Source organism: Salmo salar, chromosome 09 (assembly GCF_965601325.2).
Source record: "Salmo salar chromosome 09, fSalSal1, whole genome shotgun sequence".
In the NCBI taxonomy this organism is placed as follows: Eukaryota; Metazoa; Chordata; class Actinopteri; order Salmoniformes; family Salmonidae; genus Salmo; species Salmo salar.
The window spans coordinates 119,779,799-119,794,866 of NC_138299.1; the positions used below are offsets into that span (position 1 = coordinate 119,779,799).

The window sequence follows — 15,068 nt, forward strand, 5'->3', positions numbered from 1 at the left end:
CTCTGGTCACATCAAGTGGGTTTTGTTGTTGGTCATATAGGCTATTTAATATTAATTACATGATAGCTTTATTCATTTTGTAAAAACCTAGCTGGCCACTGACAAAGGAGAGAGAAAAAGAGAGAGGGACTGAATGAAACACAGAGGGAAAGAGGCAAAGGCTGTGGGAGAACGGGGAGCCAGACGAGTTTCTGTCCTCCTGGGTCCGTCTTTGTGTTCAGGCACTACTGCTTTTAATGCGATCCTATTTTTAGCTGCCGGCTTTTGTTGCCGGGTCATAGTCCAGCCCACTCACATTCCTAAAGCCTCACGCACATTCACTCCAAAAACAACGTGACTTCCCCTAACCTCACCAACACAACACAGTCTTGTACAGTGAGGGAAAAAAGTATTTGATCCCCTGCTGATTTTGTACGTTTGCCCACTGACAAAGAAATGATCAGTCTATAATTTTAATGGTAGGTTTATTTGAACAGTGAGAGACAGAATAACAACAAAAACATCCAGAAAAAAACGTCAATGTTATAAAATGATTTGCATTTTAATGAGGGAAATAAGTATTTGACCCCTCTGCAAAACATGACTTAGTACTTGGTGGCAAAACCCTTGTTGGCAATCAGAGGTCAGACGTTTCTTGTAGTTGGCCACCAGGTTTGCACACATCTCAGGAGGGATTTTGTCCCACTCTTTGCAGATCTTCTCCAAGTCATTAAGGTTTTGAGGCTGACGTTTGGCAACTCGAACCTTCAGCTCCCTCCACAGATTTTCTATGGGATTAAGGTCTGGAGACTGGCTAGGCCACTCCAGGACCTTAATGTGCTTCTTCTTGAGCCACTCCTTTGTTGCCTTGGCCGTGTGTTTTGGGTCATTGTCATGCTGGAATACCAATCCACGACCCATTTTCAATGCCCTGGCTGAGGGAAGGAGGTTCTCACCCAAGATTTGACGGTACATGGCCCCATCCATCGTCCCTTTGATGCGGTGAAGTTGTCCTGTCAACTTAGCAGAAAAACACCGCCAAAGCATAATGTTTCCACCTCCATGTTTGACGGTGGAGATGGTATTCTTGGGGTCATAGGCAGCATTCCTCCTCCTCCAAACATGGCAAGTTGAGATGATGCAAAAGAGCTCCATTTTGGTCTCATCTGACCACAACACTTTCACCAGTTGTCCTCTGAATCATTCAGATGTTCATTGGCAAACGTCAGACGGGCATGTACATGTATTCTTGAGCAGGGGGACCTTGCGGGCGCTGCAGGATTTCAGTCCTTCACGGCGTAGTGTGTTACCAATTGTTTTTTTGGTGACTATGGTGCCAGCTGCCTTGAGATCATTGACAAGATCCTCCTGTGTAGTTCTGGGCTGATTCCTCACCGTTCTCATGATCATTGCAACCCACGAGGTGAGATCTTGTATGGAGCCCCAGGCCGAGGGATATTGACAGTTCTTTTTTGATTCTTCCATTTGCGAATAATCGCACCAAATGTTGTCACCTTCTCATTAAGCTGCTTGGCGATGGTCTTGTAGCCCATTCCAGCCTTGTGTAGGTCTACAATCTTGTCCCTGACATCCTTGGAGAGCTCTTTGGTCTTGGCCATGGTGGAGAGTTTGGAATCTGATTGATTGATTGCTTCTGTGGACAGGTGTCTTTTTTACAGGTAACAAGCTGTGGTTAGGAGCACTCCCTTTAAGAGTGTGCTCCTAATCTCAGCTCGTTACCTGTATAAAAGACACCTGGGAGCCAGAAATCTTTCTGATTGAGAGGGGGTCAAATACTTATTTCCCTCATTAAAATGCAAATCAATATATATCATTTTTGACATGCGTTTTTCTGGATATTTTTGTTGTTATTCTGTCTCTCACTGTTCAAATAAACCTACCATAAAAATTATAGACTGATCCTTTCTTTATCAGTGGGCAAATGTACAAAATCAGCAGGGGATCAAATACTTTTTTCCCCCACTGTACATGGGCCCTGACTTGACAATGTGTAAAACAGAAATATATTGTTTGCGTTGTATGTAACTGGTGTTTTATCTAATGTAAAAGCAGAGATGCTCTTATGTTAGCCCATCAGTTTCTGGGGAAGAGCTTTGATGAGGCGCTTCACTTTGTCCTCCAATGCCATTGGATATGGCTTTTTGCCTGATGAGCTTACACCATCTGTGAGTCACTGCATCAACAATGACTCATTCTCCCATACACCTTGTGTGTAGTGCCACTGAAATTTTATTTGGATGTATTTATTAAAACATAATAGTTTAATCCCTTGTGTTCAGAGTTTTTGCTGAGTCAGAGGAGCATTATGGGAAGTTATAAGGCCATTGTAAAATCCCACTCAGGGTAGCAGTTCAAGATTTCACCCAGGCTTTGATTATTAGGTACAAACTAACAATGTTTTCATATGTTCTTACAGGAAAAGTTTAGGTGTTTGCTCTGTTTTTTTTATGCCTACTGAACGCAACCCAGTGAAAGGCTACTGTACGGCAGCAAATGTTTCACTAGAGGCACAAATCACACCACCCTGTTATCTGCTAAACGGCACAAACCTGAATGGATCTCTCTTCACAGGTCCATGGTGAACGATATGACGACGTACATTCGTTTAATAAGCTCAATAGGGCCCAGTCTGAGCAGGTGTATCTCACACTGTGCTTTTCACTGTTCACCAACACTGGAAATAGTGTTGCATAAAGCCACAGGGAAACTCCACGCTGGGCTCACAACCAAAAGTTGAATTACCGTATGTACACAGTTAGTTACACACTGATGAGTATTACTAGAGGTCAATCTATACACATTTCCTACTTTACTATAGTGCATTTCATACTTGACTAAAGTATACACACTCATTAATGGTTTTATTTCTATAGGCCTACTGTATATGCCCACGAGTTTTGGTCTGAATTCACTTTAAAACTAGCTCAGCAGCTTCAGAAGAATTTGCATACTTGCACAGAAATAAACTTTGGGATTTTGAAACACAAAACATTCCCATGAAATCATGCAGAAGAGCTTTATCCTAATATACGGATTAGTCATAGGAAAGCATAGAAAGTAGGCCTACATACCATTGCACTGAGCTAAGAGTCATACCTCCTCATTCCAGAGATAACCTTTTAGCTTTCACCTCTATAAAAAGGTTAACATTACACACCCAAACACTTGAGTCTGATTGAGGGAGTTGAAATGTCCTGTGTGGCCATACAACAATCCTCCATCTCCTCAAACCATCGATAGATCTTACTCACACGTTACCGACTTTATGTTCTGCAAATGTGTTTGAACGCAAATGAGAATGTGTGACATAAAATCAACGTCTAACCTCTCCTCTCCACCTTCTCTGGTGTTATAAACAACGTGTGTGTGAGACAAATTGAATCTCTGTAACATATTCAGAATGTTTTCAGACCCCTTGACTTTTTCCACATTTTGTTACAGCCTTATTCTAAAATTGATTCAATTGTTTTTTCCCCCCCTCATCAATCTACACACAATACCCCATAATGACAAAGCAAAACCAGGTTTATTTAAAATGAAGGACAAAAAAATGAAATATCACATTTACACAGCTATTCAGACCCTTTACTCAGTAGCCTACTTTGTTGAAGCACCTTTCGCAGTGTTTACAGCCTCAAGTTTTGTTGGGTATGACGCTAAAAGCTTGGTACACCTGTATTTGGGGCGTTTCTCCCATTCTTCTCTGCAGATCCTGTCAAGCTGGATGGGGAGCGTCGCTCCACAGCTATTTTCAGGTTTCTCCAGAGATGTTCAATCGGGTTCAAGTCCGGGCTCTGGCTGGGCCACTTAAGGACATTCAGAGACTTGTCCCAAAGACACGCCTGCGTTGTCTTGGCTGTGTACTTAGGGTCGTTGTCCTGTTGGGAGGTGAACCTTCGCCCCAGTCTGAGGTGCTGAGGGCTCAGGAGCTGGTTTTCATCAAGGATCTCTCTGTACTTTTCTCCGTTCATCTGTGCCTTGATCCTGACGAGTCTCCCAGTCCCTGCTTCTGAAAAACATGCCCCCCAGCATGACGTTGCCACCACCATGCTTTACCGTAGGGATGGTGCCAGGTTTCCTGGGTTTGATCTTGGTTTGATCTTGGTTTCACCAAACCAGAGAATCTTGTTTCTCATGGTCTTAGCGACCATCGGGTTCTTGGACACCTCCCTGACCAAGGCCCTTCTCCCCCGATTGCTCAGTTTAGCCGGGCGGCCAGCTCTAGGAAGAGTCTTGGTGGTTCCAAACTTTTTCCATTTAAGAATGATGGAGGCCACTGTGTTCTTGGGGACCTTCAAGGCTGCAGACATTTTTTGGTACCCTTCCCCAGATCTGTGCCTCAACACAATCCTGTCTCGGAGCTCTACGGACAATTCTTTCAACCTCATGGCTTGGCTTTTGCTCTGACATGGACTGTCAACTGTGGAACCTTATATAGACAGGTGTGTGCCTTTCCAAATCATATCCAATCAATTGAATTTACCACAGGTGGACTCCAATCAAGTTGTAGAAACATCTCAAGGATGATCAATGGAAACAGGATGTACCTGAGCTCATTTTTGAGTCTCATAGCAACAAATAAATCTGTTTTCGCTTTGTCATTATGGAGTATTGTGTGTAGATTGCTAAGGATTTGTTTTTATTTAATCAATTATAAATTAAGGCAAAAAGGTAAAGAAATTGGGGAAAAGTCAAGGGGTCTGAATACTTTCTGAAGGCACTTTAGAATGAATTAAAACTAGATTGTCCTAAATGTGGAATGATTAAATCATTTCAATCATGATAAAGGATAAAACTTAATTACCATATAACAGAATTACAGGAGTGAAGTTTGCTATATAAGGATGAGCCAGGATGAGGCCTGGTAGTGGTACAGTTTTCCTAGCACTCCATTTAAGCAGACTCGCTACTGCTTCCTAGTGGTTCCCTAAGGATGTTTATGGAAAAAATACATTGACACCTTTCTTTTTTATCAATGACATTCAATTCAGCATTGAAAAAAAGCACAAGTTTGTTCCACCTGAGTAAGTCTGACCACAAGTCAGAGACCACTATGATGACAACAAATGCATTTGATGGATCTTTTTTGTTTTCTAATGGCTCTTAAGGGGAAAGTAATGTAAAATTAATCAGATTACGTTACTGAGTTTCGGTAATCAAAAAGTGACGTAACGGATTACAGTTTTGGACAGGTAATTAGTAACTGGAACAGATTATATTTACAAAGTAACCTACTCAGCCCTGGTTTGGGAGCATTGAATGTTGATGGCCCTATACACAGTACTCAGCTGTAATTTATCATGGGTCGACATTAACACAAGCAGCCACAAAGCCTGCATCTACACAGGCAGCCCAATTCTGATCTTTTGCCCAATTATTTGCAAAATAACTGATCTGATTGATCAAAAGACCAATTAGTGGAAAAATATCAGAATTGGGCTGCTTGTCTAAATGCAGCCTAAGGTGGAAATATGTCCTAGTGTGATGTGTATTTTGTGTGCAGAGGATGTTGTGGTTTAGAGATGGCCTTCATAGCTGTTTCTCTGGGGGATTCAAGGGAATCCTGGCCTTGTAGGCTGACTGGCTGATCTTATTGTGGAAACAATTAGCAAACAAGATGCTATCTTCTGAATTTAGCTGATAGTGTTGTCATCTGAACCACAATGGTTACAATAGGGCACCCATCACACTCAGGTGCTTCGCTATATCACATTTAACATTGTCCGTAAGCTTGAGTTCATTTGCACACAAAAAAATCATACAATAATGGAAAGACCTGTGTGTTGTCCTTGTTAATGCAGACAGAGAAGAGCTCCAACTTCTTAATCATAGCCTCAATTTTGTCCCGCACATTGAATATAGTTGCAGAGAGTCCCTGTAATCCTAGATTCCGATCATTCAGGTGAGAAAAAACATCACCCAGATAAGCCAGTCGTATGAGAAATGTTTCATCATGCAAGCGGTCAGACAAGTGAAAATGATGGTCAGTAAAAAAAAACATGTCAATACTTTGCCCCTTGATAACCAGCACACTTCTGTATGTTGTAACAGCATTACATGGTTGCTGCCCATATCATTACATAGTGCAGAAAATACACGATGCCTCGCTTGAACAAAGTTAACCATTTTCACTGTAATGTCCAAAACATCTTTAAGCTGTCAGGCATTCCCTTGGCAGCAAGAGCCTCTCGGTGGATGCTGCAGTGTACCCAGGTGGCGTCGGGAGCAACTGCTTGCACGCGCGTTACCACTCCACTATGTCTCCCTGTCATGGCTTTTGCACCATCAGTACAGATACCAACATGAGCAGCAGCTACGTTTGGCTACATACGGACCGTTAGTGGAATTCCTGCGAGAGAGTAACGGTTAATGCGATTGGATGTTAATTATTTGACGAGGCTACCTGTATTGACATTGTGTTATTTCGCTGAACACTAGATGGTTTAATTTTATTTTTGGCAGTGAAACAAGGCTACTCTGGTGAGGGAAAAAAAAAACACCCAAATGTATAGCCCACTTGGAAAATTTAAATGGATTGTTTGAAAATGTGAAGAAAATAAACATTTTTTGGAATATTTTTTTTAATGCGAATCACATTATTATTTGGCGTACCCCCGACGGCATTGTGCATACCCCTGGGGGAATATATATATCCCAGTTTGGGAATACCTGCAAAAGGGGAAAGTGTGAATACAAAACATTAGGAACACCTTCCTAATAATGAGTTGCCCCCTACCCATAGCGATGCTGGCCCATGTTCACTCCAATGCTTCCCACAGTTGTGTTAAGTTGGCTGGATGTCCTTTTGGGAGTGGACCTTTCTTGACACACACAGGAAACTGTTGAGCGTGAAAAACCCAGCTGTGTTGCAGTTCTTGACTCAAACCAGTGCACCTGGCACCTACTACCAAAGGCACTTAAATCTTTCGTCTTGCTCATTCACCCTCTGAATGGCACACACACACAATCCATATCTCAATTGTCTCAAGGCTTTAAAAAACCCATTATTTAACCTGTCTCCTCCCCTTCATCTACACTGATTGAAGTAGATTTAACAAGTGACGTCCATAAGGGGACATAGCTTTCACCTGGATTCACCTGGTCAGTCTATGTCATGGAAAGAGCAGGTGTTCTTAATGTTTTGTATACTCAGTGTATGTCATCTCCTGATGACTGTTTTGATTTCAATCCAGAATAGGTTCACCAAGTAAATAAACCTTCCCCGCCGACCCACTTGTCAGTCAATGACATAACGTAAATACATACCCATACAATCATGAGGGAATGGAACAAAGCAATTAGCACATCTTGTCAAATTCAAAGCCGTTGAGAAGCTAAGTCTCAAGTCCATATTCAAATCTATAGTATACTACACTGTCATTCCATGCACTATCTTTACAATAGAATGAAACAATTTAAGGCACTGATCACACAGCAAATGAGGCATTTTCCCTGAACGATGATCCACACATAGTATATTTCACTGTTTAATGCTTAGTTTGCATACTGTGCAATCCTCATCGAAGACTCTGCCTGTGTAATGGCATAAAGACAGGTTTAAAAAAAAAGAAGGTATGGGCCTTTTAGATTTAGAGTGAGGGTAATTCCAGTCTTTGGCATATAACATCACCTATCCTTATAAGGTGAGGATGAACCTTTAGACAGGTAATTGTTGAGAACTCCTACTCGGTTGCAACACCCACGGGAGTCCCCCAACTAACAGGGACTCCCCGCCTAACCACACACTACTTGGGAATGGAAACCGTTACAGCGGATAAGTGCAGGCACACTGAAGGAGTCGAAAGCGAAAGCCACACAAAAAAAACAGTGTTTACTGAAGAGCCAAGCAACTTATTTTTCAATAATATAGTTGTGTACCATATAAGGGAATTCATAGACAAGCGTGTATGTGGTCTTCATTACATTTAAGTGAGTTAAGGAGTATGTGGATGAACTCCATCTTGCCTTATAATCTTCCAAGAAGCACAAACAGAGAGTGGGACATTACACAGCTGCGTTATATTCAAAATGTAATGAGAAAACTAAGCTTATTTGTTTAAGACTCAATTATTGTAGGCCTGTTGTGTTGAGACTAATACCATGATGACGACCTGGGGCCTCATTTATCAACGGTGTGTACATTTCGTCCAAAATTCTAGCGTAGGTGGAGATTCTAGGCTTTGCGTGTGCAACAAATTATTATTGGAATTGATCAAACTGTCGCATGCAACACACAGCGCCTTCAGAAAGTATTCATACCCCTTGACTTATTCCACATTTTGTGTTACAGCCAGAATTCAAAATGTATTAAATATATTTTTTTATCACACATCTGCAAACAATACCCCATAATGATGACGTTATTTCCCCCCCAATTTATTTAAAATGAAATACAGAAATATCAAATTTATATAAATATTCACAACCCTCTGCTATGACATTCCAAATTGAGCTCAGGTGCATTCCTATGATCATCCTTGAGATGTCATTACAACTTGGAGTCCACCTGTGGCCAATTCAATTGTTTGTACATGATTTAGAAAGAAACACACCTTTCTATATAAGGTCCCACAGTTGATAGTGGTGCATGCCAGAGAAGAAACTATACCATGAAATCCAAGGAACTATCCATAGATCTCCGACATTTGAGTATTGAAAGTATCCACGAGCATAGTAGTCTCCGTCATTGGGAAAAATATGGAACTACCCAGGCTCTGCCTAGAGCTGGCCATCCGACCAAAGTGAGCAACCCGGGCAAGAAGGACCTTGATCGGGGGAGGTGACAGAACTACATAGTTCCTTGGCTGAGATGGGAAAACCTGCCAGAAGGACAACAGTCTCTATAGTACTTCACTAATTTGGGGTTTATGGGAGAGTGGTCAGACCGAAGCCACTCCTGAGAAAAGACACGACAACATACCTGGAGTTTGCAAAAGGCACGTGAAAGACAGAACATAAGGCAAAAGATTCTATGAGTTGATGAGACAAAAATGTTATTATTTGGCCTGAATGCAAAGCGCTATGTCAGGAGAAAACCAGGCTCAGCTAATCACCCATCTAACACCATCCCTACAGTGAAGCATGGTGGTGGCAACATCATGCTATGGGGATGCTTTTCAGCAGCAGGGACTAAGAGACTGGTAAGGGATAGAGGGAACAATGAACAGGGCCAAATACAGGCAAATCCTTGATGTGAACCTGCTTCAGTGTGAAAATGACCAACAATTTACATTCCAACAGGACAATTACCACAAGCACACAGCCAAAGCAAAGCTGGAATGGCTTCAGAACAAGAATGTGACAGTCCTTGAGTGGCCCAGCCAAAGACCAGACTTGAATCCCATTGAAAATCTGTAGAAAGACTTGAACATTTCTGCTCACCTCCGCTCCCCATCTACTTTAACAGCGCTTGAGAAAATATAGAAGAATGGGAGAAAATTCCCAAATCCAGATGTGCAAAGCTGAAACGGACATACCCAAGACGACTCAAAGCTGAAACGGACATACCCAAGACGACTCAAAGCTGAAACGGACATACCCAAGACGACTCAAAGGTGAAACGGACATACCCAAGACGACTCAAAGCTGAAACGGACATACCCAAGACGACTCAAAGGTGCTTCTACAAAGTTTCTGGGATCTTTTATTTCAGCTCCTGAAACATGGGACCAACACTTTACATGTTCATATTTTTGTTCAGTAGGTGAATGGACGGCGTTTTCCAGACAGGGTTGTAACGCTGGCTCGTGAACCAGCGTTACAACCCTGTCTGGAAAACACCGTCCATTCACCTTTTATGGTAACAAAAACACCCTCATTTGCTGTATGATTTGGAGATTTTGGAACTGGTCCCTGACAGTCTCTAAAAGAAAGCACAAGGGCCAATTTTATCACATTTCTGGAAAGGTGTGGGCAGAATGTTAATGTTCTGAAGTTACTTTTTCAAACCAAATGCATGCCGCCTATAGCAAGTGCCAAACACTGTCCGCATATTCTGCAACATTGATTGTCTATTCAAACAATTTCAAAAGTAAATGCCGCAGCCCACACTTCTATGCAAAATATAATGAACAAAAATATAAACGCAACATGCAACAATTAACGATTTTACTGAGTTACAGTTCATATAAGAAAATCAGTCAATTTAAATATATTATGCCCTAATCAATGGATTTCACATGACTGGGCAGGGGCACAGCCATGGGTGGGCCTGGTAGGGCATAGGCCCACCCAATTGGGAGCCAGGTCCACCCACTGGGGAGCCCAGCCAATCAGAATTTGTTTTTCCCCACAAAAGGGCTTTATTACAGACAGAAATACTTTCTCTTGGTGGCTGGTCTCAGACGATCCCGCAGGTGAAGAAGGCGGATGTGGAGGTCCTGGGCTGGCGTGGTTACTCTTGGTCTGCAGTTGTGAGGACGGTTGGGCGTACTGCCAAATTCTTTAAAATGACGTTGGAGGCGGCTTATGGTAGAGAAATTAACATTAAATTCTCTGGCAACAGCTCTGGTGGACATTCTTGCAGTCAGAATGCCAATTGCATGCTCCCTCAATTTGACACATCTGTGGCATTGTGTTGTGTGACAAAACTGCACATTTTAGAGTGGCCTTTTATTGTACCCAGCACAAGGTGCACCTGTGTAATGATCATACCGTTTAATAATCTTCTTGATATGTCACACCTGTCAGGTGGATGGATTATCTTGGCAAATGAGAAATGCTCACTAACAGGGATGTAAATACATGTGAGCACAAATAAGCTTCTTGGGCGTATGGAACATTTCTGGGATCTTTTATTTGAGCTCATAAAACATGGGACCAACACTTTACACGTTGCGTTATATTTTTGTTCAGTATATGAATTGTTAGTTTATCAACACATGATTGTGTTTCGATCTCCTGCCTTGGTATAGGCTATGAGATTATATAGGCTATGAGGTTGCGCTCCTATCGCACAGCAATACCAACAAATATATTTAATAGGGCTACCGGTCTATTTACTTCAGAGCATGCTTGGCTATTGAATAATCGATGAATAATAGTAGCCTAATATTTGGGTCGTTCTACCAATTCAGTGCCTTTGGTTAAAAACAAACTTGATTTGAGCTAATTTTAACATTGTCTTAAAGAGTATATGTTCAACTTCAAGTGGTTATATATAAAAAATAACTATAGTAAGTGCCAAATAAAGTAACAGGGTTGACGATTTCTTCTTAAATCAGCCATAAATCCCCTTGTGACAGGGGGAATGGAAGCTTGTGTGCAACAGGGAGTGGCAATTGAATGCAAGCTTCACAAAAATGTTGGATGCTCAACCTGCTCAGTTTTCCAGCACAAAATGGGCAAAAAGAGTAGAACCAGCTCACCTGCTTTTACACTATGATTTGACTATTAGATATTTCTTTTGGGAAAAAATATTTTAAAAGAAATTGTTTCATCATATTAAAAAAAAAAAGTTCAGTTAACGCTTGACCTTAAAATGAGGGAGAGACGTAAAAGAGTCACTGAATGATAATCTTCAGAAATTAATGTCAAAGAATCAAAATAAGTAACGCTTTACAATGCTGGAGAAACTTGGGAGACATGTCGGGATTGACATGTCAAGATGCTAAGTTTTGTCACTTTAGCAAGCCTTTTCATATAAAAATCAGATTTGTTGACTTCTCCATGTGGTCTTTACTAAAAGGGCATTCATTTTATAAAATTAAATATTGGTGCACAATTTCCACTTAAAATATCAAAGGGATGCAAAAGGCACTGTTTTCGTGGAATAACCTATTTGTTGTGTAGCAGGAATAAACCAGTCATGACAGAAATGGAGAGACATGTCCTGCAATATGATGATTTAGGCCTAGGCTATATAATAAAAGCAAAATAAATATTAGGATTCCTGCTGCTATCTGATCTCCTTATTCATCAATTTTATCATTAGGCCTACATTAATGTTTTTATTAGCCTACCATTACTATAATACCCATACATCAAACACCCCCAAAATAACAACATTTGCTTGCAATACAATTGTTCAACCACTAGAAGTTGTGCATACGCATGGGGAAATGGGATACCTAGCCAGTTGCACAACTGAATGCATTCAAACGAAATGAGTCGTTCCACATATGGTCTGAGCTGTATGTGCAATACGCACATTTTCCCATAAACTTCAAAACTGAGAAATACCAACCTTTGTGGAAAAACTGGTACACGCCAGGTTTAGAGTATTTTCTGTGTGCACGCACCTTTGATAAATGGGGCCCATGGCTGTCTTCTATCATTCTTAAATGATGATACAGAAAAAGTGGTAATCACTCCCATCTAGAGGATAAACATGAGTATGACAGCCTAGATTAAGCATCAAGAGCCCAGTACCGTACAACTAACCACAACATTAACTTTAAAAATTTGCCAATAAAAACAGATAGAAAATGAATATTTTATTCCTTAGACAAGTGATATAGCACTGAATGGGAAATATTTACAAGGTAACAACCCAGATGGATCAGCCCAAATCAGCTGCTGAAAAACAGAACCTGAATAAATAAGTGCCTTTCAATGGGACCATGTGACCACCAAGTGTCCCCAAGTGTCACCATCAACAGGAAGTGACCTCAGTGCTCCTCAGGAAATGGCCCTTACCTTTTCTCCACCAGCTGTGGTTCAGAGAGTTTCTGGATGGCCAGCTCCTTCACCAGGTTCTCCACACAGCTCTTGAACAAAGGCCCCGGCTCCTGGGACACAAAACAATAGAGTCCAGTTAGAGAGAGTATGGGACAAAGCAGATACAATCTAAAATCAGTCAATATCACCCGTGCATTTTTACCCTGGCAGGGTGATTACTGAGGGACACCATATGCTCCATGTGACTGAAACGATGCAGTTACCTTGTGCTCCAGTTGTCTCTGTTTCTCCACGGCCTCATCCACACTCAGGCCAACCCACTCAGCCTCCTCTGCAGGGATTTCAAACTGCTGCTGGGGGCAATGGAAGAGGGGCGAGGACAGAATGAGAGGGAGAGAGATGAGGGAGACCTCATTACATCATCTATAAACTTTGTGTAGCACTTTCACTGACTTTATGAACGGTTGTTGCATCATCTCCTATAGCAGCTTGATGAAAGCTCAAGACAAAAGTGTGTTGGAATTTCAAACCGCCATGGTCCAAAACATAACGAACCGACCTTGTACTTGGTGTAGATCCTCTAACTCTTGACAGGGTCCTCTGGGTAGAGCTGGGTGTCTTTAAAGGCCAGCCTCAAGAGCATGGCCCACCTCAGGTCCATTCCAAGCTTGGACTTCAGGTCCTCCTTTGGTGTCTGGAGGAGAATCAATCAAGTCATTGGATGATGAAACCCACGCTGTGCCATCTTCTCAAAAGACGGCACGTTGGACAATTGACATATATCCACACGCTATAGCTAAAGATGACAACATGCAGACTCCTCTCTCACCCTCAGGATGTAATAGTCAAAGCCAAAGGCGGCATCAATGAGGTCTAGGGTGCGAGCCGTGACGGTGATGGTGAGCTTGTGCCCTGTTTTGGGGTTGGCCCTGTATTTGACTCCCAGGGCCTTCCAGTGGAACGGGTGGCCTGCGTGGTCTCCTCCAGAGAGCAGAGGTAGTGTTTGGGGAGGCGGGCATAGATCCCCTGCTTCAGTTTAAGGGCTTCCCAGATCTTTGGGGGTACTTGTGTAGAGGCATGGTCACTGGGTTGGTATTGACGCATGCCTAGCTGGGAAAACAAAAATATAATTGGGCCAAGCGTAGACTTATTTACAATTCCTTTACTCCTTTGTTAAATTAAATCTCTTTATATTTAATTGTGCTTTTGTTAAACTCATTGTTAGACAACAGTAAGGTAGTGTGAAATAGCTATTTAAATGTGAATATGGAAGAGTCGGTGTAGCTCACTAACGTTAGCTAGATGTTGTTGCTGGGTTGTCTGGAGGTTGGGTTGTCTGGAGGTCAACAGCGAGCAATGCCGCACGTTCGGTTTCACTAAACTAGCTACAGTAGCTGGATAGAACAGCTACGAAGCTATTTATAATTTCATTTCAAATTTGTTGCCAGATACTAGTCTCTACTCAGTTCAAACAGCAACTTACCTTTGAATTGCATAAACGACAAATTACATCATCAGCTGCAGTTTACGTCTCTCCACGTTACAAAAACAAGGACATGCAACAATTCCGTCAAAGATGGTGCCGCCTACTCCAACAAGGACATTGCTTGGTTAAGAAAAAAGACGTCGAAGCGATGATTGGTTTATCGAGCTTGGCAGTCATTATGTGCTTCCGGTCTGGTTCGTTGAAGGATGCATATAATTTGCGCCGCGCTGCACCAGAATTTTTTTTACAGTTTTCAGTGACGCTATAATCATTTTAGCAGACGCTGTAGTCCAGAGCGATTTACAGAAGCAATTAGCCTTAAATGCCTTGTTCAAGGGCACATTGACAGATTTTTCACCTTGTCGGAGATTCGAACCACCGGGCCTTCGGTAACTGACATAAAGCTCTATCCGCTATACTACCTCTCATCATCAATATCCAAATGTACCAGAAAGCGTGACTGTTGAAATAAAACTTTCAAACAAAGTAGCATATTTATTTATCTCCAAGAAGACACTTAGATTGTTTTTGTTGCGTAGTATATAAATCAGCGAATTTGTTTAAGTATTGTTGGGGATCAAAGTCCATATATTTCAGCGTTTATAAATTACGCCCGAAAGGTGGAATTGAACCACTCTGCCGCTAAGCAGCTACAGGTTTGAAGCCTGCACCCCGGACCACCGAGGCTCATCCGGGCATTTGAAAGAGAGTTCCCAGTGCTTATTTATACCCAACCGTGTACATAAGTGTTTCAGTACCGGTGACAAAATGTTGTAGTAAAAGCAACCGTGCTATTTAGTAGAAGGAATGTACGTTTTCTTACAATGAAAATCGCAAGCATTTTAGTGACTTTATAATGAAAGAAACAGAAATTAAACGAAGTTTCTTGTTAAGGGAGGGCTTTTCGAAATAATGCAAAATAGCTAAGATTTGATTGGCTGGTTGATAACAAAAGGGGTGGAGT

The 15,068-nt window shown here is 41.8% G+C and overlaps 1 protein-coding gene and 1 non-coding gene across 2 annotated transcripts; both read right to left on the reverse strand.

Moving 5' to 3' along the window:
- Nucleotides 1–12,632: 12,632 nt before the first annotated feature.
- LOC106612387 (large ribosomal subunit protein bL28m) lies at nt 12,633–13,697 on the reverse strand. Its single transcript, XM_045724375.2, is given in 6 exon segments — nt 12,633–12,728; nt 12,882–12,971; nt 13,178–13,312; nt 13,448–13,584; nt 13,587–13,682; nt 13,685–13,697. Coding segments are annotated over 6 exon segments (567 nt in total).
- A 1,017-nt stretch (nt 13,698–14,714) lies between these two features.
- On the reverse strand, nt 14,715–14,801 carry trnastop-uca (transfer RNA opal suppressor (anticodon UCA)). Its single transcript has one exon. It is a non-coding gene; the product is annotated as a tRNA-Sec (tRNA).
- Between the last annotated feature and the right edge of the window lie 267 nt (nt 14,802–15,068).